This window comes from Corvus cornix, chromosome 5 (genome assembly GCF_000738735.6).
Source record: "Corvus cornix cornix isolate S_Up_H32 chromosome 5, ASM73873v5, whole genome shotgun sequence".
NCBI lineage: Eukaryota > Metazoa > Chordata > Aves > Passeriformes > Corvidae > Corvus > Corvus cornix.
Window position 1 is genome coordinate 3,125,443 of NC_046335.1, and position 27,035 is coordinate 3,152,477.

Genomic DNA, 27,035 nt, shown 5'->3' on the forward strand with positions numbered 1-27,035 from the left:
AACCCAAACCATCCCAGGATTCTATGAAGGAGCTTGAAAGCAGCTCCTGAGCTCCTACTGCTTGGTGAGACAAGCTGGGCTTCCTTCCAGAAACGCATCCCGTCGGATTGCTGGAACCACCAAGGTCTGAATTTACACATCTTTAGATGCAGCCCCACTCCTGCTGCCACACAAATGAGTAAATAACAGTCACAGCAATTCCTGCTGGAGCCACACAGTGGGTCCACGTGTGTTTGTGCCATGCAGGGAATTTCAAAACCCCCTGCGAGGGTTCCTTCCCCGCTGAGCCTGGATGGGGTCTCGCATGAGCTGCTCAGAGAGAGCAGCAACAAACAGGTTATTGTTTCTCTGTCCAGTTTCTTGAGCAGGAAACTGTGTTTAGAAACGTCATTTCTTTAAAAAAGTTTGCTTGACAGTCTTTTTGGCAGTCTGTGCTTCTTCCTATTTCTCTGCTCAGGGCAGCTCTCTGCTTGTAGGGGGTTTTTTCTCTAATGCAGGAGTTAATACCACTAATTTCCTAATACCACTATTTTCCATAAAACCCAGTGGCTTCTTGCATTTAGGACCCTCATTTTCACCCCTTCTTGGGTTATATCAGCCCGTGGTTCAGAGGCCAGGACATGGATTATCCAGCTCCTGCAAACGCAGTTAAAGTCACAGCCACAGAACACAGGGAGATTAAAGAAAAAAAGGCACAAAGAAAAGGCTCCAAGGGTTAGGGGATGTTGAGCTGAAAAATGTTCCATCAGGTTCTGCTCTGGCCATGCTGGAGCTGCCTGGGGCACGTGGGGAGCGGGTGAATGAGGTGCCCAGGAAGGAGGCTGGGTGCCAGCTGGGCAGTGTGACCCACTGGCAGCTCTTTCCAAGGGTTCTCGGCAAAGAAGCGCTGGAAAAGCCCTGGGCATTGGTCTGCCAGCATGGGGAAGCCTTCCTGGAGGAGAGGATGTGTCGTGACTGGGATAGCAAGGAGGAGGCAGAGGGGAGGACTGAGTTGAACTTGGGGTTTGCTTTGTGAGGGGATTGCTCAGTGTTCCCTCTCCGTGGGGGAGCTTCCAGGCTGCACAAAACATTGTGTGGATTCAAAACATCCCTGCATTTTGGGGTCAGGCTGCTGTTCCTGGTACCAAAAGACCAGGAAAGGAGCTGTATGTGATCAGATGCTGCCTGAGGATACACCATAAACAGCTTTGCAGCCAAGAAGTGCCATTTTTGGACTAAAACAACAAAAAAAAAGAGTTCAGTAGGCACCTTGCAGTGCTTTTTCCTTTCTCCAGGCATGGGGAAGATGTTATTTGGAACTGTCACCTGATGTATGGACCCTGTGCTGGTCCTTTGGGTGTCAGGGACCTGGTGGGGACTGGAGACATTCTGAACACTCTCGGTGGTGGGTGTGACTCTTGCTGGAAGCTGTCACATTTATGTCCTGTCATGGACTATTGCAACACTTTAGGCCAGATTTCATGAAGGGCAGAGGGAGAACGAGCGCCTCGACAGCTGTCCCACGCTGTGTGGAGGAAAGTCTGCCTGCAAAGCCCAATTCCTCAGCTCTAATTACAGGAATGGGTGGCTTTTCCCTTCTCAGGCTGAAAAAAATTGGCCCAAAACCCTGAGAAACCACAACACAAATGTCTGACGCTGTTCCACATGGTCCTCAGCGAACAAAAACCCTCTTGAAATCAGCCCTTGCCTCCCAAAATAGGCAGCACCACTTCAAAAGGGAAGAGGAGGGGGGAAAAAAAATCCCAAACCCAAGGCTTCACGGGGTGAGAGCACTTGCAGCCTCAGAGTTTCTATAAGTGTGTTGTCGTGCCTGCCAGCCCAGCCAGGGTTTGGTCTGGGATGAAGCTGGATTTGCCTGGGGAGGGGGTGGTCCCACAGGGATGCTCCTAGCGTGGTCAACAGCCGCCTCCTGTGATGGGGAACTTTGTGCTGCATTGTTGCCATCACTCTTTCTCCATCCTCTACATTTTTTTTACCTGGGAATATTATCCTGAGCTTGGTCCCAGTCTGGAGGTCATGGAGAGGTTTCTTACAAGGAAACCTGGTGTGGGTTGAGCACAACCCTGGCTGCGCAGAGCCGTGGTGGCCGAGCAAAGAGGCAACACCAACCTGCTTATCCCGGGGACAACCGTGATCTGCTCCAACCCCTGTCCTGCCTGACACATGTTTGGAAGGAGCTGGACCAGGCAGTGCCTGTGTAGAGTCTTGCAGTGCCTAAAGGGCAGGAAAACACTTCTAAAGCAGAAGTGGGGCACGCTTACAAGCCATAGGGAATCCGTGTGCCAGCGTGGGATGCCTTTTGGAGTGGTGGTTTCCCCTCTTTGTTTGCCCAGCTCGCAGCGCTCAGAAAGGCAGCCGTGCCCACCCACCTCCTGGGAGCTTATCTTGCCCCAGAATAACATTTTAGATTTCCTTTTTAAATTAAAGCTTAATATTTTTGTAGTAAAAGAAAAGGAGGCTTGAGTGTAAGGTGATAAGCTCACACTTGGTTTTCTTCTGCTGAAGTTAAAGCCCACGTGGACCATTTCTTTTAGCAGGAGCGGCCCTGGGTTCACTTTGGACCATCCAAAAAGCACACAGGATGGTCAAATTCAGGTCAGGACCTACAATAAACTGATGCTTTGGAAATAATTAGCTACATCCTCTTATTTCAAGAAACTGAGGGTGTGATCACAAGCAGCAGCATTAATAAATATTATTAATACATATAATAAATATGGACATTTATTAATCCCCTGGGGGATTACAGAGTGAAAGAGGGAGAGGGGTGTGCACACCTGTCAGGTGCCATCCCAGGACTCACACTGGTTTTAGGGCTGATGGAAACAGGTAAAAGGGCTTGCAAGAAACCACATTATCATCAGTGTCTGTTACAGCCAGAAAGCAGACCCTAAAGTTAGGCCAGTGCTGAGAGCCCTTAAATCATCTCAGTCTGATCCCCAGAGTAGCTGGGGTGGTTTCAAAGAGCTGGTGACTTGCAGCACCCTTTGCAGAGGGATTGTCCCTGCTGCATCTTGGGGGGTTGTGTGAACTGAGTCACAGTTCAGTAAAAATTTGGCTTAGTAAAACATGTTCTCTTGGATCCAGCGTTGCGTTATCTCGGGGAAAGAAGTGGAACTGATTTTTATCTGTTGCACTGGATGGTTTCTAATTGTCCCTGGCCATCCTTTGGAGTTCATTATTTCTCCTTCAGCCGACACCGGCTTCTAATTAGGGGACATAAAATTAAGATGGAAGAGCAGCAGTTTGCAAGGGTATTGCTGCTCGTGAAGGAATCTGGGCTGGATTTATGCCAAAAATACCCTCTTGTGTGCAGGATTTTGGTGGGGAGAGGGTGGTGTAAGCGCTGCTGGGTACCAGTGTCTGCACACACCCTGTAAGAGCTGGATTAGCAGAGCAGCTCTTCGCCTCCTGAAAGGGGACAATTAGCTCCAGTCCTCCTTGCCCCTTCTCCTGCATCTCTCCTTCATCTAAGGGAGACAAATATTTCCTAAACCAGAGTTTTTCCTACAACAAATTCCGGGTGGATTCTCTCCCTGTGGTGGTGTGACTGTGGCTGGAGGCAGCAGCTGCAGAAGGGCTCTGGGTGGTGCCCAGCTCTGATGATGCATTTAAACCAATTTATCCATTTTTTTTCGCTATAATTCCCCCTATATTTTGGGGGTTTTAAATCCTAAATATATTTTTCTCCTGGGAGGGTAATGTGGCATCTACAGAGCCCTGTTACAGTGCTGGTTTTGGGGTACAATTGTAAAGCCAAGAGCTGAAAATCTTGGCCAAGACCTTCTGAAATCCATCTATTTCCCCATCCGGATGCATCATATCGCAACTTTAGGAGGCATAACACTGCTCTGGAAGCAATCTCAGGATCTCATTGACATCCTTTTCTGCCAAGAGACTTCTGGAAGATGTTTGTATAGTTTTTAAATGGGAAGGGAACAGTTTCTTCCCCATAAGCCAACCCCGGTGCTTCCCTGAAGAGCGTGGTGTCAGTGTTACATGTTGGCACAAGAAAACCCTTTCAGAAATAGGAATTATTTAAGCATTACAGAAATCCACAGGTTTTTGGCTTCATCCATCAGCTGCCTGTGGTACCAGCTGCTTTTTGCAGGTGGTTAATAAATGCAAATGTGCTCTGGTGTTTCTCTCTCCCCTCCTTTTACAACCCTGCTATTACCTCATTTTCATCCCGCTCCTGGTCAGCAGAGATGGCTTTGATGGTGGGTTTTCCCCCAGGCTTGAGCCGGGAGTTAAGCCTGGTGTGACTTTTGCAGCACAGTGCACCTGGCTGGGGGTTTTCCACCAAGACTCATTTTATATTAAATAATAACACGTAGAGGAGTCTGAGTGGTTTTGGTGAACTGCTGTAAATGCAAAAAAGGGGATTAAGGAGCTTTAGGGCTTTGGTGCTTTAGGTGGAAAAGCCATGAGAACAATGAATTTCCCCCAGGTTTTGTACAGTTTAAAAATTGGTTTTGGAAAGAAAAATTGAAAAGTTTCTGCTTCTGTTTCTTATAGGCTGAAAGGTCATTCTAACCCCTCTGCCCTCAGATTTTCCTGCAATAGGGAAATTTTCCCTGGTTTGTATCCTAAATCTGTACACTAAATGACATACACTGTGTTTATGGTTAAACCAGTAGTTTAGTGACTGTGATTGATGGAATTTGAATTTTGTTAAGCAAACAGAAGAATCTTTAAATATTTTTTTCAGTACTTGACACAGAGAGAGTCCTTGGAAGTGTTTAAGGCCAGGTTGGACAGGGCTTGGAGCAACCTGGTCTAGTGGAAGGTATCCCTGCCCATGGCAGGGGATTGGAATGAGATCTGTAAGGTCCCTTCCAACACAAACTATCCCATGATCCTGTGATTTTAGTAGGACTCAGCAAGGCTGAGACGTTCCTATGGATGAGAAGTACCCTTGCAATGGCTTTGGCAGATGTGTAAGTGCTCCTGCTTCGGGGCACAAGCCAGGTCCTACCCCAAAGGGAGAGACAGAGATGCTTCCCTTGGATCTCTGTGAGGACATCCCCATCCTGGGGATTTTTACGCTCTGGAACTGCTCGATTGATGTTTTTTCCCTAGAGATGGAATCCATGCAACGCCTTCCCTTGAGCAGCCCAGCACAGCTCATGTGACCCCATCTCCTTGCAGGTACTCCCGTCCTTTTTGCTTCACAGGAGGCAAAGCAGAGAGCTCAGGGTAGGGCTCAGGGGCCCTGCAAAGCCATCAGCGAGGCACCATGGCCAACCACCACCACACATTTTGTAATTTCATTTGATTTTTTTTTTTCGGGGGACTCTGCTGCATCCCGGGCCGCGAGGGGGGAATAACCTCTTTGATTTTATTTTTTTTTCAGTTCTCTCAGGCCAGACACACCACAGCCCTTTGAAACGCTCTGTGTCCCTTACCCCACCCATGAATGTGCCAAACCAACCTCTAGGACATGGATGGATGTCTCATGAGGACTTACGAGCTAGAGGACCCCAGTGCATCCCTTCCGATCATGCCCCCCTGTCTCCACAAAGCAGTGTAGCCTCTTCGGGAAGTGGTGGGAGTGAACATTTAGAAGATCAGCCTTCCGCTCGTAACACATTCCAGGAGGAAGGGAGTGGGATGAAAGGTGAGTGACAAACCAGACCCCGACCCCCCAGCACCCAGAGGCAGGAGGGGCAGAGCCGTTTTCCCGGCAGCGCGGGGCTCTCGGTTGGCGGTTTTGGGCGAGGATCCTCGTAAGCAAACGGGGCCTCCCAGCGTTTCTTCCCGGCTTAGGAATTTAGGTTTAGGGGAATGCGTTGGGTTTTCTTTTAAGTAGCAGCTGGTCCTGATCTGACGTCTTACGCTTGGGTGCCAGTGGGCTGGTTTTGCCCCAAAATCCTGTGAGCTGCCAGCTTTCCAAAAAGCTGGATATTTTCCATAGCCTGTGGCTTTTGGCTGCGAGTGGTGCTCTTTTTTCTCTTTCTTTTTTTATGACGGTGAAAAATAGCTTAGAGCAAGCTTAGCAAGCCATGTGTGATTTACCATTGCAGTGTTTGGTACCCACCAAGTATTTGGGGAAGCTTTGGCTTGGAATACTTGTTTGCAGTGAATTTAACCTGTGTGTTTTGGTTGGTTTTCCTGTTATACCTGCATTTCACAGAGATTTTGGCAATAAATATATGTGGTTCTGGTGGTAAACAAGGCAGAAATGAATCCCACTTGCTGCAGTCAAAGATGGAGAGCAAAATTCAGGCTGAGGAGGAATAAATAGATAAAAACTGGGCAAACACTGACTGTGTGTTCCTGGAACCGACTGAAAATGACCCTGCAGCTCTCAGACTGATTTAAACAACTCCAATTTGCATTAATGCAAAGCTGCTTGATTGTGTACAGACCAGTGGTGTATCAGAATAGGGAAATAATTGTATTTTTTAACAGTCACAAGGTCTGATTTTAGTCTAATTACAGACAAATTGAGATATGGATAAATCTATGTGATGTGGGACTGCATTTGGCTTGGCTCTAGATGGCTTTGATGTGCATGAAATAAATGCATGAAAAACCCCTCGTGGTTCCAAGGAATGTAACCAGAGGCAGGTCGGGTCCTGCAGTCTGTCTGGCCAGGGAGAACTTTTTGGGAGCAAGTGTTTCGGGGGGGCTGTTTAACACTACATTTCTCCAGGTTTCTGCAGAAGGACCTGGGGAGGAAGACCATGGGGAGCTTGGCTCCCTGTGATCCACAGCTGCAGCTCCGAGATCTGCGTGGATAGACACTTCCCAGTGCTGTGCAATCAACCTGTGTGGCCAAATCCACAAAACCCAGAGGCTGTCCACAAGCAATAATCCATTAAATAACCCCCACATATTAACACATCCCCTTGCTGCTGTGTGCAGCTGGGATATGGGCACCCTTCCTCGGGCCATCCCTTCCCAGACTTCCAAACATGATTCCCTCATTGCTGACTCAGCCAAATGGCTTTTGTCCCCCTGTCCAGGGACGTGCAGAACTGATGTTCGCAACCTCTGGTGTCTATGCCTGCCATGTCCTACCCCCTCTGCTGGGTTTTCTTCAGGCTGAACCATTCCAGTGCCTTCCCAGATGATGTTTTCTAAACTTGGGGTTGTTCCTGCTTCTCTCCGCCAGGTTTTTTTCCAAAAAGTCCGCGTTTTATTGAAGGTGCGTTGCCCAAAACTGGACTTGGAAGCAGAGCAGAGGCTTGCTTGCCTCCAGACAGCATTCCTGTGGCTGTGTAGCTCATCGTCCTCAAATAACAAAGCACCGTGGGCTGCATATGACCCATTGTATCCCCACAGCTTTCCTGAGGAAAAAAAAGGACTGCCCGTTCCCTGCCCTCGGATCGTGCCGTTTCTTGTTCCTACAGAAGCGCACAGCTCGGTGCATTTTTACTGGGTTGCCTCGTATTCCATCCAGACCGGCTGCTCCAGCTGCCAAGTCCCTTCTCTGAATTGCAGCCACGTCTCCCCCGAGCGCCTGCAGGCTCCTGTGGCTGGGAGTCACCCCTGCTTCTGGTCAGCTGGTTCCTTCTTTAACACCCTCCGGGGCATCCGGGAGGATCCAGACCCACGGGATCTGGAATGTGCTGAGCCCAGGACAGATCCCCATCTGGTTTAGCAGTTGATCCCCCCCCAGTGTCAGCTATTTCTTTCCTTTCTGTTTATCTTTATGCTTTCCTGTCACCCATTTCTTTTTTTTCCATCTATCTTCATGCTGAAGGGAAAATCCCCTTTGGCTTTTTCCTAGCTCCTGGTTTCTCCAGGGGAAGATATGGACACTTGGTTCCCCGTGGAGCCCATCTGTGTGTCTGTCTGTCCCTTCCCGTGTTCCTGCCATGGCAGGGGGTTGGAATTAGGTGATCTTTAAGGTCCCTTCCAACCCAAATGATTTCAGGATTCTGTGATTCCTGGGGCACAGCTTGGGGAGCACCGGGGGGAGGGTCTGGATAGAGCCGGGGGGTTCTGCTGGGAGTATATCCAAGGTGTCCTGTGTGTAAATATTGCAGGGTGAGCTGTTTTCCTTCTAAATTTCCTGACAGCAGTGCCATGACTTTGCAATTAGCTCCTGGTAATTGCTGATTAAAGAGTAGCTCTGCAGGCAGGTGGTTCACCCATCCATGGAGAGCATTGGGAAGTTTGACTTTCCAAGGACCATGAAATCACCTTGGATGTCCTTGCACCTCCTGGTTGCCTCTTCCTTGTGGGAAGGCCCCACCACACACAACACACCCTCTGTATGCCAGGGTGGCTCCTTCTCCCCAGCCTGCTTCCAGGATTGCCATGTCTGCTGGCAGGGGGCTCTGGGACCATCACTCAGCCCAAATTAGGGCATGATCCAGACAGGCTGATGCAAAGGTGAAGAGCTGCTGCGCCCCAAACCCCTGCAGAGGTTGGAGACGGGTTTCCTGCAGGGTTCAATGTCTACATGAAGTTGCATCTCTCTTCTGGAAGTATCCCTGTGGGCTTTGCCATCGGCAGGGACATATGCCAAAGGCAGGTGTCCCCAGGGGACTGTCACTAGAATGGTGCTGTCACTAGAATTGGTGTGGTTTTGTGTTAAAATGATGTTGAGATTGGAGCCTGTGCTGGAAATGGGGCTTTTTGCTAAGTGGTTTTTATTTATTTTAAACAGAAATAGTTTATGAGGGTGCTGGTAGCAGACTTTGGGGCTGTTGCATGTTGGAACTTTTGGAAAACGATGAATTTCAGCCCATTTGTGCTCACTAATTGCTTTTCCCTGTGCTTGGTGTGGGGTTATCTCCTGTGCAGCACTTGAGGAATTTCATTGACACGTGAATCCCAATGTGTGTCTGGGGTTTTGGAGAGTGTGAGCAAAACACAGCATGTTGGGATTGTTTGCATCCTCTGCTTGGATGCAAGGTGGGTTTGGGATCAGCCAGCAGGAGACTTCTGGCAGATGTGTGGATTGCCTTAGGGAACCAAACCAATGGTCCCTCCTGCCCTGTCCCTTCCAGTGACGAGGCCTTGGTTCAGGAAGAGGTCATGGCCAGTCCTTGACTTGCATCTGGTACTCAACAGTGTGGGACTTTCTGGACTCACACCATGGGATGGATGTCCCAGCAGTGGGAGTGAGCTCCTGGGTGTCTCACTGGTGGGGAAGGGGACAAGGATTATGAACAAGGTGTTGCTGGGAGGGGAGCACGTCAGCTGGGTACGCTGTGGCAGAGCTGCTGTCAGGTTGTAGGTGCTAAATAAAGCAGGTCTCGATTTGGCAAAGCATTTGAAGCCTTTACAAAGGAAAAGCATCGCCACAGGCCCAGTGCTGTGCTGCAGCACAGACACCTGCAGGGCCCCCCTCCCTTGTGGGGTATCACCACAGACCCCAAACCTGCAAAACCCTGAGTAGCTGCTTGATGTCGCATTGCCTTCTCTGTGGAGGGCACGCCATCATGGAGCCTGGTGGGGTTTTGAATGTCACAGAGGAAGGATTCCCCTCCCAGGTTCCTTACTGTGAAACCACCTTGATGTTAGGAGGATAAATTTATTTTGGGGTATCCATCCAGCCAGACACAGAGGTGCTACACTACAGGTAATGACTGGGAAGGAAGAAGTCATTTCAGTCGGTGCATTTTTAGGTCCCAAGCAGGTTGTGTGGCCATCTTTGATGGCACACCATTTTTCCATCCCAAACCCATATCTTTATTTCTGTTTAAGCAGCCAGTTCCATTTTCAGCACATGCCACCATCCCTCATACCATAAATCAGTGTCTGCCATCTACAAAACAGCCCTTGCTCATCCCAAGCTCAACCACTGCATGAGCTTCAGCAGTTCCCATGTTCCTGGGAAAACAGCAGTGAGGAGCTTGGTGTGCAGTGGCAAAATTCCAGCTCCCTGTGGGTTAATGCCCAGTGGCTTTTCCAGAGAAACCCAACTTCTGAGGATGTGTCCTCATCCAGGGGCTGGTTCCTTGTCCCATCCACATGCACAGCACTGTGTCCTCATCCAGGGGCTGGTTCCTTGTCCCATCCACATCCACAGCACTGTGTCCTCATCCAGGGGCTGGTTCCTTGTCCCATCCACATCCACAGCACTGTGTTCTCATCCAGGGGCTGGTTCCTTGTCCCATCCACATGCACAGCACTGTGTCCTCATCCAGGGGCTGGTTCCTTGTCCCATCCACATGCACAGCACTGTGTCCTCATCCAGGGGCTGGTTCCTTGTCCCATCCACATCCACAGCACTGTGTCCTCCCAAAGGTCTGTGAAGTTCAGTGAGGTGTCCGGTGGGATGCCCCTCGTGTTGGTGTTGATGCTGTTGCTCATGGTTGTGCTGTTCCATGAATTCAACAGAGCTCTCCTCTCCTTCCTTTGTGTTCCAGATGTCCCAGCCTGGCTGAAGAGCCTCCGGCTGCACAAGTATGCCGCCCTCTTCTCCCAGATGACGTACGAGGAGATGATGGCCCTCACCGAATGCCAGCTCGAGGCACAAGTATGGCCCATGTCACCTGGGGGGTGACACACCTCCAACGCCCCTTTGTGTGTCTTGCCGTGGTTGGGAAGCAGAGAAAGGGAAACTGGGTCTTGGGGAGCGAAAAAATCCCACACTGTACCCGAAAAAAGCCTTGTCCCCATGTTCTTGTTGGAGTCCCAGCATGGAAGTCCCATCACTGGGAGCTGCACTTGGGGTTTTTTTTCCAGTTGGGATTAAGTTCAGGAGTTTCAGGGGTACAACCTGCAGTAGCCAATTCCTTTAAAGTCAGTGGGGCTTTTGATGGCTGATTGCCTTTGAAAATGTTGTAGAATCATAGAATATTGTTGGTTTGGGTTGGAAGTGACCTTACAGATTATCTTTAATCTTTAAGGTTCCAACCCCCGCTGCTTTCAGGTTCACTTCTGGATTATCCTTGGGATGAAGAGGAATGGGCAACACCTTTGCTTTCCGTGTGAGGTGCAACAGGGAGGGACAGACTAGCTGGAAATCTCTGTCTTCAGCAAGTCTCTGAGTGATTTTCTATGTCCCCCAGGAATCCCTGCACTCAGAAATTTCATTAATTTCTAGCAGCCCTTTTTTGTTTAGGAGGGGAAGGGTTTGGGTTGACCCAGCTGCCCCGTGGAAGTGTTAATGCCAAGTTTTGTGCTGTTTTTGCAGAACGTTACCAAAGGCGCAAGACACAAAATAGTCATCAGTATCCAAAAGCTAAAAGAAAGACAAAACCTGCTCAAATCTCTAGAAGGGGTAAGTAATCACAGCCATTTTTGTATTTCTTGTGTTTTTTAGAAGCCAGGAGTTAATTCTGGGGTGAAGCACTCTTCGCTTACACATGTTGTGGGGATCTTCTGCAGGGAAAGCTGTTACTGGCTTAGCTGCATGTGAACGATGCCCTTTACCAGATGCTGGTTTTATTTCACAGAATTCCAAAATGGTTTGGGCTGGCAGGGACCTTAAAGACCATCCAGTTCCAACCCTCTGCCATGGCAGGGGACACCTTCCACTAGACCAGATTGCTCAAAGCTGTGTTTTGCAGAGCGGGTCCTAATGCATCTCCCACACTTCACACAGCAGGGATGGATGTACCCTGTAGCCCTGGCCAGCTCCAGGGTGCTCAGAAAGACTTGAGCTTTCCTGGAACAACATATGGGCACCCTGTCCCCTGATAAAACACCACACACCCGCATCAGTGCCTGAATAACATCTTGAATTTCCAAGGAGAATAAATAAAAGCTTCTTTATCACTTCAACAAAAGCTTAGATCCTGCAGAAAGGGCTGTTGGGGAAGCAGCAGCACCACAGCCTTGCTGGGAGCAGCTCACCCAACCTCTCCCTATTTATTATCACTGTATTATATTATATTTAATTGCACCATCTTCAGACAGCAACTTGCAGAGCCTCCCACTAGGGGCTTTTAAATACTTCTGTGGTGTGTTGCTATTTATTGGTGTTTTCCTTAACTCACTGCTTCACTATTTATTTATAATACAGGCTTGTGCTCAGAGTATGGCAGGAGCTACTAAAGCCATATTTACCTCTGTTATTAATAATAACTATTAAATCCAAGAGCTGGATGGAGCTGGCTGCAGCTCTGTGTTTTCCAGGCGATTGCACAGCCTCTTCCCCCGCTTCTGCGCCAAGATTTGGAAATCTGGTATTGATTGAGTGGCGCTGTGCGGGAGCTGGAGCCCAGCTCAGCTGGCACAGCCAGCCACGCACACTGTAAAATACAGGAGAAAAGTGGCAGGGACTGGTTTGGAGCCCTCCCGGGTTGGGTTTGGGCTGTGGCACTGTGACCCTGTCCTGCCTTGCTGGGGCTCAGAGCTGCCTGTGAGCTGCTTGCCCTGGGAGGAGATGTCTCTGGTTTTCCAGGCTTCCCATCCAATTTTTGCTAAACAAGAGCATGTGTGGGACTTGATGTTTTTGGGCAGTGTCTCACTGCTAAAGATTGCTGCTTTCTTGGAAAGAGCTGTTCCATCCCTCTCTGTTAGTTAGCAGGGCAGGATTTTTTCCCAGAAACATAGTGCCCAGCAGACTGACACCAGATCTTTGAGATAAGTGGAGTTGAGACGTCCAAGAGTGAGCAGGGAGTGCAGCAGGAATTAGAATCAACAACCGTTTCAGGACTTGCACACATCCCATGTGCCCACGTAGTGTCCCTTCCTTCAGTGCATCAGGATTCGCTCCAAAAGCTGCCTCTTTCCAAGCAGTGACCCGTGAGCCAGACCGTGCAGGAGCCTGCAGTGAGCTGTTCTGGTCCAGGCTACATTAAAAATAAAATGCAGTTATTTCCCATCAGTGGGACAAGGAACTGACTATAGAAATGGAGTTCTTGATCCACACCAGGAGCAAGGCTGGAGTGCACCTAAATTCTCTCCCTCCTGGGTGGATCTGTCCCAGGATCTCCAAGCTGAATGGTTTTGCTGTGGGAGTATCAGTTCACCTCGTAGTGTCCCCTTCTGTGTCTGACCAAAAACCACCTGCTCCCCTTGAAACCCTCCCAGTCCCCTCTGCATCCACTCCCCCAGCCCATCCCAGAGTGGACAGGGATGGGCTGCTGCCACAGTACAGGCTTCTGCATCCCAGCATGGTCCTGGGCTCTGAGGTGATCTCAGAGCATGAGGATGCCATGGCAAGCAGTTTTGGGGCAGAGCAGTTAATGGGGAGCCAGGCTTGAAGGTGGTGCTGGAAATGGGAAACAAGCCCACATTAGTGTAATTCCAATGAAACACAGCTGAAATGTTGTGATTGTAGGATTGGTGGGGAATGAACAAGATATTCGCTGCTCTGGGCATTGAAATCTCTCAGGCTCAGTCCCTCTCATGGAGTTGCCATCTTCCTGGAGGAAATCTGGAAACACTGAAGCTGGATTGTTGTTGGGCTTGGGTCCCAGTGGTTGACGGGGCACATTTATCTCTGGGGACTCAGGTCTGAACACATCCATGGATAATCAGCCACAGTCTCTGCAGCACTCCCCTGATACAAGGAAAACACTTGGTGAATGAAACGTTCCTGTTGACTGTGGAATGCAGCAGGATCCTGAAGCAGGAGCAAAGCCATTGGCTTTGCTGGGAATTCTCAGGGGGTCACAGGAGGGGTCTGGTTTACAGCTGATGTCCCATTGTCCCTGCAAAGACAAACCCTCTTCTCTCCAATCCGCAGGACATCCTGGAAGGTGGCAACTTGCGTGTGCCGCTGCAGGAACTACACCAAATGATCCTCACCCCCATCAAAGCCTACTCTTCCCAAAACTCAAGCACGGAGGACCACAGCCGGGACGTGGACTCACACCACCCCTCCTCCCTGATGGGCTCGGACAGCCAAGGCTCCGACTGCAAGGACTCCGCGGCGGCCGGGATGCAGCAGCACCATCTGCCGGGATGCGAGGGCGAGTCGGGGGGGCCCCTCTGCCCGAGGGTGACCTGCCCGGCCAGTTCACCCGAGTGATGGGGAAAGGTGAGCGGCTGTCACTTGTCCTCGGGGACATTGGGACTTGTCACTAGGGAGGGCTGCTTTGGGGCAGGGGGTGTGCGGTGGCAGCACTGGCAGCTGCTTTTCCTCGAGCTCCTGCGGGTCCCAGTCTGAGGGGTGATGGTTTTTTGAGGTCCTGTCATGCTGGGGTTAGAGGTAAGAAGGGAGGGCAGGTGGGTTGTGCTTTTGGGGAGGGGCAGCAGTGGCCCAAGCTGCCTGCCCGAGGTCCAAGGTGGGTAGCATGCATTCTGAGCCCCAGGTCCAAGGTGGATAGCGTTCTCTCCCTGCCCCAGGTCAGAGGCAGAAATAGCAACTTTTCCTGAGGTCAGGAGTGGTGGGCATCTTCTCTCTTCCCATCCAGAGCCGTGGGGTCATCCCACTGATCCAGAAGAGTTTTCAGCAGCATCTCTTGGACTTACTCTGCTTGGAGCAGGGCAGCAGTGGTGCATGGGCTGGACTTGAGCCATCTTGACTGCAAATCAGTGGGTCCAACCCCTTTTTATGGCCCAGTTTGGATGCAGGACATCTAGAATATTCCCGTGCCATTCCACGTCTAGTGTGCAGGGTGCACGGCTTTGCGTCAGGGATGACACACTGGGAGGTGACAGGAGCAATCTGAGGTGGGGATCGACCTCCTGTGCCATATTCAGGGCTCTTGGAGCAAATCTGTGTGAGCTTGGATGTGCCCTGACCCTTGCTGGTGTCACCTGAGGTGTCAGTGCTGGCTGTGTGGAGGGAGATCTCCCTGGGGAAGAGGAAGGGGAGTCTTATCCACAGGAGACTGGGAACAGAAAGAGCCTCACTGGGATGCTACAAAAAAATATCAGCCTTGTCCTCATTTCCAGCCTTTTTTGCAAAAAAAGAAGCTGAGATGTTTTCTATACAGAAACCTGGTGCAGAGTTTGTCCCCAGCTGGTTGCCTGCAAAAACAGCCACATGTGGGCCTCTGGCCCCATTTTATTCCTGTGACAAGTGCCAAAGCATAGCCAAAGCCCTGCCAACATGTGGTGTCCTCCTGGACCTCAAGGCATCCCTACCCGGGGGTTTACAACAGGAGAAACTCACTCCTCTGTGAGCTCATTCCCACTTCCTTCAATGACATTCATTCCAAAAGAGGTTAAAATTCATCAGGAAAGGTGGGAATCTACCACTCTGCAGTGGTGGCAGATTTTGGCCACGGGAGCAGGAGTTCTCTTGCCTATGAATAGGGATTAATCCTGTGCCCCTGAGTTGCTTAGGTCTAATTTTGGGGACTCCAGCGGTGTTAGTCTGGATTTACACCATCATAACAGGGAACAAAATCTGGCCCTAAATATAGGAAGGTACGGCAGGAATCAGGGAAGGGCATTTTTTCTCACTGATGAAAAACTGCTCATGGTTACAAGGGAAACAGGATGTCCAAGGTGTTTGTGGGACCCCTCCTGGGCCCCATCTTGGTGTCCCCATCCCCATTTCCCTTCTCTTCTTTTTTTTTTTTTCCAGTCTGCACACAGCTTTTAGTTTCCCGACCCGATGAAGAGAATATAAGTTCCTATTTACAGCTCATAGACAAATGTCTAATCCACGAGGTGAGTCGTGTTGGATCATCTAAAACTGTTGTTCCCATCACTTGGAAACTGTTTCCAAAGTGTCTGTTTATGTAAACCTTTCGGTTTCTAACACAAATATTTTGGGGGGGTATTAATAGTAATTCTGACAGAGCAGGCTTGGAGCGGGCGGTAGCTCCAACGTGGTGCACGGAAATGTTGCTTCCCCCATGCTGGTTTAATTGCCAAGGCCTGGAGCTGGGAAATTCATCTGGCTCGTGACAGTCCCTTCAGCAGCTGGATGAAAGGAAGAATCTCAGGATGAACGTGCAGGCGGTTTCCATCAGACAGAGCCGGCGATCCCTTGGCGTTGCCTCCTCCCGTTTCGCAGCACGTGGTCTTGGGATTTTGCAACAGGGATTTTACATCTGTTTCTGCTCCCAGCGGATCTGCCTTGGCTGGGTGATGGCTTGGGATGGCCCAGACTGTGCCACAGGGCTCTGGCACGCTCCTGCCTAGTGGCAGGGAGGGATGGCCAGTGTCCCTGGTGTCCTGCAGTGTCTCCTACCCACGCTGGCTGTACCTGGAAGAACAAGCTGCTTCCATCACTTGTCCATACAGCAGGGAGCAGGGAGCAGAAGCGGTGGAAGCTGAGGCCTGGGGCCAGAGGGCAAAGCCAGGAGGACATGGAACTTTTCCCAAAGTGCCTGCACTTTTCCCACCAGAGCCAGCCCATGTCCCAGGACCACCCTCTGCGTTGGCTCCGGCATAATCAGCGTCAGGAGAGAGCATCTCCTCCAGAGTGGTTCGGAGCAATCAAGTCAGGCACTAATTAGCCTCCAGATTGTCCTCTGGAGACTTGTGCTCCTCTCCAACAGAGACCTTGGGAGTCTAAAGTTAGCAGTGGTGGCACGTGGGTGTCCCTGTCACCCACACCTCCTGGCTGGAGCTCTGGGAGCAGGTTTGTCTCTGCCAGGGTGACCTTTGCAGGGAGCCTGGGTGGGTGACAGGCTCACCCTGGGTGACCTCCCTCAGAGCCAGTCAGTGCCAGGATCACTGCCAAGCTCTGCCCAGACCCGAAAAGGAGGATAGGATGCAGGATGCCACGGGGCAGCTCAGCTTTCCAAATCCCAGCTTTGTCCGCCCTGGCAGCATTTCTGGAGCTACATGCAGGTGACAAGTGTCACCACCCGTCGGGACCCACCGTCAAACCCCTGCTCTGCCAAAAGGAGTTGGCAGCCTTGAGGCAGAGCTGGGCTGTCAGGCTGGGACACAGGGAATGCTGCCGGAGCATTTTCTCCACCTGACATGAGTAAATCCTGAAGAAAGACCAGTGTTTCCCCCTGGACATGCTGATGGGGCTCAACTCACCCCATCACCTGCTCCAGCTGCTTTTCTTTACCTGCACACCCACATGCACATCCCTGCTGACTTTGTCCATAAGAATATTCACACATTTCCTATTTCCCTCTCTGTTTTTTTTTTGAACAGGCGTTTACAGAGATCCAGAAGAAGCGGCTGCTGTCATGGAAACAGCAGGTGCAGAAACTCTTTCGGTCTTTCCCTCGGAAATCCCTCCTGGAGCTGTCAGGCTATCGGCAGCAGAGGAGGTAGGCGAGATTTTGGGAGGGGAGGGATGGATGCAGTGGCCAGAGCAAGAGCACTCCCAAGTGGGAGCAATGTCTCCCAGAGGGAGGGGTGGGTTCTGCTGAGTTCAGAGCCAAGTTTAGGGAGGGAGGAGGGTTGGAAAAGCTTCAGCAGTGAAATCCCAGGTGCTGGCTGGGAAGGGAACACAGCAGTCAGTGTCCTTGTGCATGTGGTCACTGCCTTCCCTTCCAATCCCACCCTGTCTCTGTGGCTCCAAACCCAGCACTTCCCAGCTGTGCAGCGTGTCCCCAGCACTGGGCTCTTTCCCTGCTCCCCTTTGATGATGGCATCAGCACTGGAGTTTCCTCAGAAAGCTGTCAAGTGGCAGAAAAAAAGGCTGGAAGCTTTCAGAGGGTGCAGAGCCGGAGGTGCGGTAGAGAGCCAGGCAGGGCTGTGTTGGGAACACTGTGTTTGCTCACTTCCAAGGTGATGCTGGATTTTGGGTGATCCTAGAAAGAATAGAGGTTGTGCCAAGAAGAGATATTTTTAAATCACTTTTAACAACAACATCAGCCCTTTGTTTCACTCTGCAAAGCCTGGTTTGTTTCAAGTTCTTTATTCCCCGAAAAGAAAGTGTTTTGGAGATAACTGGGCATATAGGAACTTCCAGGATGAGATTTCAGGAAAGCAGCTTTAGCTCAGCCCTCCCTAATAAAACTTGGATTCATTAGGTCGTTCTAACCAAATTTTACAGAACTTGAGAAGTCTCAGAGCAGGGGGGGGGACTATATTTGTGAAAATGAACCTCCTGGAAGGGGAGAAAGAAAACCCAACAGCATAAGCTGAACTTTAATGAGACACTGGAGAACCCCACTCATGAGAGATCTCAAAGAAGTCAGGTTCCCAGGGCATTACCTGAGTTGCTTTAAATTGTATTTAACAACAAGCCCATTTTGCAGGAGTAAGATAAACTTTAAAGAAAACAAATGTGGATCTGAGAACTGCAGAAGTGCGGGAGGGTGACTGGCAGATGGGAGGAAGACAGGATGCTGCACATCCAGACGACCTCCTTCCTGCTGTCTGTGCAGGATGGAGGGAGCACCCTCGGTGGGATGGGAGGGTCAGGACCCCCTCGCAGGGGTCAGTGTCTCACCCTGGGCGCTCGCTCTCTCCGCAGCCGAGGCTTTGGCCAGTCGAACTCCCTCCCGACAGCCGGATCTGCAGGGGCAGGACTGGGCCGGAGGAACCCCCGCCAGTTCCAGATCCCCTCCCGCAACCTCCCCACGGCCCGGCTGGGGCTGCTGGGCCCCACTGGGCTGCTGGGCACCCCCCAGCGCAGCCCTGCTGCCAGCCCTGCCATCCTCAAGCAAGGCAGACAGGTTGGTTGGCGTTCGTGGCATTCTCCAGCTCTTCCATTCCTTTCCCACACACTTCCTTTGCTTTTCTTTCTCTACCTTGTCCAGATCCCCACTTTTTTCCCCACTCTTCAAGCAGTTTGCAGGCTTTGGGTTATACTCCCCTCTGTGCAGTAGGATAGTGGAAGTGGGACCAGTGGGAGGGGGACAAACCAAGCGGCAGAGGGGGAAAAGCTGAGTCCTTAAAGTGGCTTATAAAATAGGGAGAGGGGATTTTGACAAGAGCAGATAGTGGTCGGAGAGGGCAGAAGGGTTTTAAATTGACAGAGGGGAGATTTAGATGAGATACTGGGAAGACTCTGCAAGGGGGCCAAGGCCCTGGCACAGGTTGCCCAGAGAAGCTGTGGTTCCCCCTGGATCCCTGGAAGTGTCCAAGGCCAGGCTGGATGGGGCTTGGAGCAACTTGGTCCAGTGAAAGGTGTCCCTGCCCATGGCAGAGAGTTGTAACTAGATAATCTGTAAGGTCCCTTCCAACCCAAACCGTCCTGTGATTCTACAAGCCCAAAGTGGTTGTAAACCCATGGCACAGAGGGCTTTGCTCTGTATCCCACACTTTTGTGTTTGTTCCCCACAGAACCTGTGGTTTGCCAACCCCGGGGGCAGTAACAGCATGCCCAGCCGGAGCCACAGCTCGGTGCAGAGGACACGCTCGCTGCCGGTCCACACGTCCCCGCAGACCATGCTGATGTTCCAGCAGCCAGGTAAGCAGCAGAGGTGCTTTTCCACTGACCTTACAGCTCGGTGAGACAAGGGGAGGTGAGAAGAGCTGTGCTGGTGAGCCTCCCCACGGGCACACGGCCCATGCTGGCACAGTGTGCTGCCACCAGGGTATCTCTGCATTCCTGGGTTAACCAGAGACATGGCTGGAGGGATTTCTGACCCTATATATGCCATCTTGACCCTATGTATCACGGTGCCAGTGCCTTACCTAGCTTGCTTCTGAGGGGCTCATGTCAGGCAGGAAGGTGCTAGCTCATCCATCACTTTTTCCTCATGGATGGACACGGAGCCCTGGTGCGGAAGGACTGCCTTCATGCACTCAAGGGAAATTCTTTCCACAGTGCGTGTGAAGGGAAATGGTGCTGTGTCAGTGCTTCCTTCCCAAACACTGCCAAAGTGCTCCTGTATATAGGAGCATCCTCTGATTCAGGGAGGATCCCGCTGACCTTGGACCCTGGACCTGGAGCATCCTGGCCCTGAGGAAGCCTGTTTGTGTATCCCTTCCTTAGCCTTTGAGCGTGCCTTTTCCTACCAGCACACGTAACAATTTACACCTCGGGACAGGGAATCCATCCCCCAGTAAACTCAGCCTCATCCCTGCACTCCTGCTGGTTTGGGCTGGCAGCTCCCTGGCCTTACACGCCGGCGGTGTTTAACTGCAGCGTTTGGGCAGCAAATGTTCCGTACAGCAGGAGCAGCAGCTGTTCCTGGGTATTGATTAAACACCGGGACAAGGGCACATTTCTCAGGCGTTGGAGGAGAATAAATGAGTTTCTCTTCGCACGTCAGCCTGCGGTGGATGAGGACGTAGGAGGATTGGGGAGCCAAAGACGGGGATTAAGTCGCAAGGAAAATAAGCAATAATGTGATGTTGGGCTCACAAACCACTGTTTGCCAGGCTGTGGGGGGACCTCAACCCGCCTGGATCTCATCCCATGTTCCTGTGAGCCACTGGAAAGCAGGAGATGCCGTCCAGCACAGTAGCACAAGCTGTATTTGCAGGTTTTGCTGCGGGCTGGGGAAAGTTTCCTGCTGTTTAGATTAGGACAGGGGTGTTGGAACCCCATAAAATTCATGTGTGTGTCCCCTTTTTTGTGCTCAACCCCCAGGGATGTGGCAGCCATGACGTGGATGACTGAGTGGGAGCCAAGCTGGTGCCAGAGAAGCCAGACAGTGTCTCTGCTAGTCTGTGCTGCCATCCCATGTCTGAGCATTAACCCTGCCTGCACGGACAGCACCCATCCCCAGGAGATGACCAGGGCTGCCCTCTCCCTGGGTGGGGTTTCTACTCTCACTCCAGCTGCCCCTCACATCTCTTACCAGCACCTGAACCCCCTCAGATTCATCCCTTATGGATAACAGGGGGGTGATGGCTGCTTTTGTGAGTGAAGCTGATTTTACTTGGAGTCCTGTCTGACCCTCCTGGGGCATTTTTCAGATGTTTTCCCCACACAGACCAGAGAGGCAGGGTCTCTGCCAGGTCCCTGACCGGGGTCTCCTATTCCCTTTCTCCCTGCAGAGTTCCAGGTGCCGGTGACTGAACCTGACATCAACAACAGGCTGGAGTCCCTGTGCCTGAGCATGACGGAGCACGCACTCAGCGGTGAGCATTCCCTCCTCCTGGGGCTCTTCCAGCACGTCCACACCGCCTCTGCTGAGCCCCCCAGCACCTGCCCCTGCCCTGCGCCCCCCAAAAGCTGGGACAGGCTGTGGCTGTGAGAGCGGGACGGCGGCGGGGCTGGATGCAGGGATGCTCCCAGGGCTGCTCCCGGGAGTGTTCGGATGGGAATATTGGCTTCTCTCGGTGAGGTGGCCGGGGCAGGGGGTAAAGCCGAACGCAGGGATCGCGCCAGCACTAGTGGAGTCTGTGCTAATTAGCCACTCGTCAGCTTGCTAATGATAATTAGTGTTAGCTCGCTACTCTCATTAGCTCTTGATAAAGCCCCTGCCGCCGGCACGCTCGGATGGGTCACAGGCTTTGGAGTGTTGTACCCTTCCGCCACCGGATCCCTCGTTTGGCCGGGGGTGCCCCACAGCTGGGGGCTAAATCCCTGCCAGACGCTGTGCCAGGGGCTGTGCCGGGCGCTGTGCCCTGGGGCCGGCAGTCCCCACAGCCGGGGGTGCCAGCGGATAACGGGCACGGGGAGGGAGGAGAACCGGGGCAAAAACAAGTGGGGAAGATGGAAAAGGCAGCAGCAGCAGCACGATGGAGAGCCTGGTGCAGCACAAAGCACCGGCACCAGAAGCTCCCGGTGTCCATTGCCGACGCACTGGACCCCCAAGCACAAGGGATGACCCCCAGCAATGGGATGAGCACGGCCGCCGGCATCGCCCGGATTCCCGAATGACCAGCTCGGGTCTCGCTGCGGAAATCCTGGACTGTGACGGATGGTTGAGGACAGGAGCCCTCGGAGAGGACGAGTGCCACCAGGAGCCCTCAGGGAGGACAAGTGCCACCAGGCTTCCTGCGGATGCAAGAGCCCTTCCCGGGGAGAGGAACACAAGAACAAGGACTGTGGGAAGCAGCAGGGCCCTGGCAGCATCCCTGGCTGGGAAAACAAGGACACTTCTGTCACCCGAAGCGTTTCTCCAGCGTGTGCCCAGCCGAGGCTTAGCTGTCTTGTTCCTCTGCAGGGTACTGTTCCTCCAAGTTATTTTTTCCAGGTCGCATTCCCCGAGCCTCTCCAAACCGGTCGTGCTATAAATAGCTCTTAAAAAAATAAACCTTTCGGGGGAGAAAAAAAAAAAAAGGCGTAACAAACCTGTTTGTTTTTAGTGTCGAGGAGGGAGGTGGCTGTGGTGCCCCAGGTGGTAACAGGGAATTCTCTGTTCCAGAGCCACTCTGGGAGCTGCCTCCCACCACTCTCCATCCCGGGGATGGGGTTTGGGATGGGGAATGGGGGGTGGGATCAGGGCTGGAGGGTTGGAAGTGCTGCCCCTGGGGGGTGGGGACAGGGGGCTGCTGGTACCAGGGTCAGTTGTGAGGTTTTGGGGTGAGTCATGGACCCCTCACTCCTGGGATTGGGCTGTGGCTGGATACATCCCTGCTGTCATGGGATGCTGGGAACGGGCTCTGGGGAGACAGAAAGGACTCCTGGGGCTTTTTCTCTTTCCATGATCCTCAGATGGAGGAAAATTTTGCATCCTCTGCGGTGCAGGTGTTGCAGGGCTGGGTGAACTGTGGGCAAGGCAGCCCCTGGGACCAGCTCTGTCCCTGTCCCCTGAGTCCTGGTCAGGGGTACGTGAACTTGTCCCGCTGTAGGGGAGTCCCAGATTGTCATCTACCTTGTGACAAGTCCAGGCTGCCCAGAACCCCACACTGCTCCTGGAAAAGCAGTTGTGGGGTTGTGGCAGAGGGCCTGGACTGGTGTTGGGACAGTGACTCGGGAGCTGCTGTGGGGTGGGGACAGTCGGGGGCACAGAGGGACCAGCAGAGCACTGACACCCCAAAACCTTCTGCACCCCTTGGGGAGATGGGAGGCCGTGGGGGTGGCCCCAACACCACCTCGCCGTGGGGGCTGTGGGTTGGGGGTGCTCTGGGGGGTCCATCCCCCAAATCCCCAGCTTGGGGGGTACCAGTGCTCACTGCAGCTGCTCCTAATTCTCCCTTCCCGCTTGCAGATGGTGTCGACAGAACCTCCACGATCTAGAAGGCGTCGCCACGGGGACGCTGGCCGGGACAACAACTGCTGCGGGTCCAGCGGCGAGGTCGGGGCTTGAGGGAGCCTCAGCGATAGCTTGCATCCTTTCTCCTCTCTCCTCTCCTCTCTCTCTCTCTCTCTCTCTCTCCTGTTTTAATTTTGTGAATGTGTAGATTGTCCTTGTGAACATACCATTAGACTTGGATTTGTGTTGTCATTTATTACATCCATGCTAGGGGGGGAAAAAGACGGCAAAAAAATCTCAGCGACGATGATGAAGCAGCATGGGGAGGTTGGGGGGGACGCGGAGGAGGAGGAGAGTGCTGACAACAGAGGGTTCACTGGAGCACCGTGGGCAAACCCTGTTCCTGGAGGAGGATACCAAGGAGCACGGAACAGCACACGGGGCTGTGTGACCAAAAACCCTTTGGGGAGGATTTGCCTGCCCTGCCCGGGGCCTCGGGGTCTCTCGAGTTTCACCGCGTTTGGGCATGGACTGACCCGGCGAGCCCAGATTGAAATAGAAATAATAAAATAACCCCAAAATTTCCTTTCAGTTTAGCCAAGAGAGCCGCAGTGTGGAGGCAGCGTTGTGCTCAGGGCAGCGGAGGGTCAGCGGGTGCCCATTCCTGCGCCCCGGTTGGATCGGGCTGTGGGATGGAGTTGGGGGCATCTCGCCCAGAGGAGGGTCCTGGGGGGAGTCTGGGAATTGGGGGACGCTGGGAGAGGTTCCGTGTCTCTTGCCTTGCCTGTGCAGGTACCGGGAAGCTGCTGCATCCTGGCTCCACACATCTGGCCCAGCCTGCCCAAATCCACCCATAAGGGGCTTTTCCAGCGTGGCCAACGAGGGATGAAGGAGCCCCCAAAAAAACCCCAAGCAACATAGGGCACCAAAATGCAGCTGCACAGCCCTGTTTTCTTTGATTAACCGTGTGCCAGGCAGGAGATGGGGATGGCAGTGGCTGGGCTGCCCCTCACCCACTGCTGCTTTTTATAACGAGAGCTGAATTTGGTGTTAAATTGGTGACTCTGACCTGGCAGTGCTCAGAGCTGCAGCGATGCTCCCACCGGTCCCCGAGTGCTGCTCCAAGTCCTCTGATGGAATAATAACAAATGTAAGATCAATTAATTGAGGTGATGGGTTGCAGCAGTATTCCCAAAATGGGCTGTGAGGACATGGGCAGCAATGTCTGCCAGGGTTGGAGGGAGCAGGGCTGGGGGCTGAGGGGGAGCTGGATCATGGGCAGGGCTGGGAGATGTGTGAATCCTTTTGTCATGCAGCGTTTTTAAGTTGTTTTTTTAAAAAAAAAAAAAAATACATATATATATACAAAAACCCAAGTGCCAAATGCAACGTTCAATGTTTGCTGTTCCTTGGTGTCCTGCTTCCCGGCAGACAGGAGGTTGGGGGGGGTGATGGGGAGGGTGGAGAAGGGAAAACCTGAAGGCCAGGGAGGTTGGGAAGAGGTGTGAGGAGGTGAAGGCGAAGCGGGGTTGACTCTGGGGACCTGGGTCAGGCCCGAGCACCCCCAGCTTGTGAGGTGTGAGCGGAACCGCCGTAGCAGGAGCCTCCCTCAGGGAGACTCCAGTGTATTTACAGAGCTGAAATTCTATTTATTCCTTTGCTGACTATGGACACAGAGGTTTTCTGATTGTTCAGAGAGATTATTTTGGATATTTTACCTATTAACTTGCTATGGCTGGGAACCATGATAATGTCTGTTATTAACAACCACCAAATAATTCAATTGTTTTTTCCTTTTGTTGTTTAAAAAAAAAAAAAAGCTTATTTTCCATTGACAGTGTAGAGGTTAATAACGACTTAGTTGTGTTTGCTGTTTCTTGTTTTGTTTCTTGAGTAAAAACAACAAAAAAGTGGCTTCAGTTGCGTTCGGGAAGTGCTGCCTGGCTCTGGCTGCCGGTGCTGAGTGCGGGCAGCAGAGCTCCAGGGAAAGAAGCTTAAAAGGGAAAAAAAACAAAAAAACAAAAAACAAAGCTTGAATCCTAAAAGAAATAAAAGTTATTTATAGAAAGAAAAAAAAAAAACCAACAACAAAAAAACCAAACCCAACAGTTGCATGAGTGAGGCTGTGAAGTCAAATATTCAGTAATAAAGCGGCAGTGCCTTTCTTTTTGTATCCCCGCTCGCCCCACTGCAACTGTCCCCTCCCTGTCCTCTCGGAGATGTCGCCGCCGCGGGGTCCTGGGCGTGGGGCGGGCAAGTCCCCCCCTCCCGCTGCTCGCCCAGCTCCAGCCCCGGGCCCCCCCAGCGCCGCCGGGGACCTTTTCCTGGTGCTGTTCCCCTGAGCCGTCCCCGGCCGCCGGGAGCCCGGCCAGCCCAGCACCCAAGTGGCCTTGGGCCCGGCGGATGCTCCCGCGGCCGCGACACCCTCGGGGACACAGCCCCTGTCCCTTCAGTGTGGTCCCCATCCCCAGGGACGAGCCCCGAGCTCGGCTGGGCTGGAGCTGGGCTCTGCCTCTGCTCAGCTCCGCAAAACCCTCGGAGGGGTTCGGGGGGTCGAGCCCGGGCAGCGTCCAGCAGGAGAATCCCAAACTGTGATCGAGCGGTGCCGAGTTGGGTCAGCACTTAGGGAAGCGATTTCTGTTGTCACCTTTCTCCATGTCGGGGGCGCGGCCGTGCCCCAGGTTTGGCTTTCGGAATGTGCCTGATGGAAAGTGGGTCCCGCAGACGTCTATAATTTGCACACAGCGACGATAACACTAAAGTTGATTTTATACGAGTCATCAGAGTTTGCAAAGTGAGTTTTATTTTTTGTATTCCTTTATCTTTACTTAAAGGTGAATGTGTATTCCTCTGGGAGGAATAGGAAGAAAAAAAAAAAGATACATAAAAAAACAGGAATGTTAATAATGTTAAACAGAATACTTCCTCCCTTATTAATATATATAACCCTGATGTATTTATGCCTATTGTAAGCTGACTTTAAAGAGCTTTGACCTCTCTTCTGTTGCATGCCGTTCCCGGGCAGCCTCTCCTTGTCCATGCATGCCTTTTGTCCTGGTTTTTTCTGTACAAAGTTAGTGCACAAAAGAACTATTTTTGCCTAGTTAATGTTGCCGAGCAATGCCTATTTTTTAAATTTTAATTTCTTTTTTTGGTCATATATGGCAATAGCATGTTTGTTACATGTAAAAGCTTCCCGATATAAAGAAATACTAATGTTTGGAGATGCCGGTCTTTGCAAGTGTACAGTTTTCCAATGTTGTTCCCAGTGAAACACCCTCGTGATTTCCACTTGCTCCGATGTATTTATTACTCATTTCCTCCCGTGTAACTAGGAACCATGGCTATATTTCATATCCGCGCTATATTGAAAGTGAAGGGAGATGATTAATACAAGGTTTTGTAACACTGGGGTGTGGCGCCTCCTTATTTATCCCCTTTTTGGCAGGCGGCTTCGGACTCCTTAACGCAAAAAAAAAATTGGAATTCAATAGATGTTCATCCCGTGGGTGAGAGGGGAGGAGCAGCACAGTTCCACAGGGGGTTGGGGATCTTTATTTAAAGACCGTGGCAGAGCTTCCAAAATCCCTGGCATTCCCCACACAGCTGCTTCACTGTCCCTTTGGGATGCCCACGCCCCAGGAGCTGTTTAGATACAGGATATTCCTTGGAAATCGGCAGGAATTGTGGCTGGAGCAGCTCGGAGGCTGCGGAGGCAAACGGAGGAGCTGGCTTGGCACAGAGCCTCAGCGTGTGTGTGGAGACTTTTGGGGTGGAATTTTAAGGTTGGGTTCTTTCTGGGCTTAAAACCTGCACATTTGAGACCCTCCTCGGGTTGGAGGAAGCAGGGAAGGATACTCAAGAGTTGGCATTGCCACTTCCCGTGGATACTCTGCTGCAGGAAGTGCCAAGGGCAGCACCTTCTGCCCCTGGTTTTTCCATATTTTCTCAGACTGAGCCTCCACATCTCCAGGCTGATCAAGCCCAGCTCTGCAGGCTCTTCTCAGCCAGTCCAAGCTCTGCCTCATCCTGCATTCAGGTCCAGGGATGCTCTCCAGAGACCTGCGTGTCCTGGACCCTGCTCTCTGTCCCTCCACAGGCATTGGGGTGGCTCAGGTCCCCCATGAGGAGCAGAACTTGCAAACACGGGGTTCTTCAGGTTGTTTGAACACCATCTACTGCTTCTCCTGGGATGAGGTTCCTGGTGAGCTCCCCAAATGCCCATAGGGCCAAGACCCCAAAATAGTGTCCTCAAGCTCTATTTAGGAT

At 51.9% G+C, this 27,035-nt stretch overlaps 1 protein-coding gene across 1 annotated transcript in view; it reads left to right on the forward strand.

Moving 5' to 3' along the window:
- SAMD4A (sterile alpha motif domain containing 4A) overlaps positions 1-26,174 on the forward strand; it is a 99,077-nt gene extending 72,903 nt beyond the window's left edge. The window contains 11 exon segments of the mRNA XM_039552111.1: positions 5,357-5,620; positions 10,332-10,441; positions 11,102-11,188; positions 13,604-13,841; positions 13,844-13,897; positions 15,395-15,480; positions 16,930-17,048; positions 18,203-18,404; positions 19,015-19,141; positions 20,680-20,763; positions 22,782-26,174. Of these exon segments, the coding sequence (XP_039408045.1) occupies positions 5,357-5,620; positions 10,332-10,441; positions 11,102-11,188; positions 13,604-13,841; positions 13,844-13,897; positions 15,395-15,480; positions 16,930-17,048; positions 18,203-18,404; positions 19,015-19,141; positions 20,680-20,763; positions 22,782-22,810 (1,400 nt within the window). The 3' untranslated portion in view covers positions 22,811-26,174.
- The last annotated feature ends 861 nt before the right edge of the window (positions 26,175-27,035 follow it).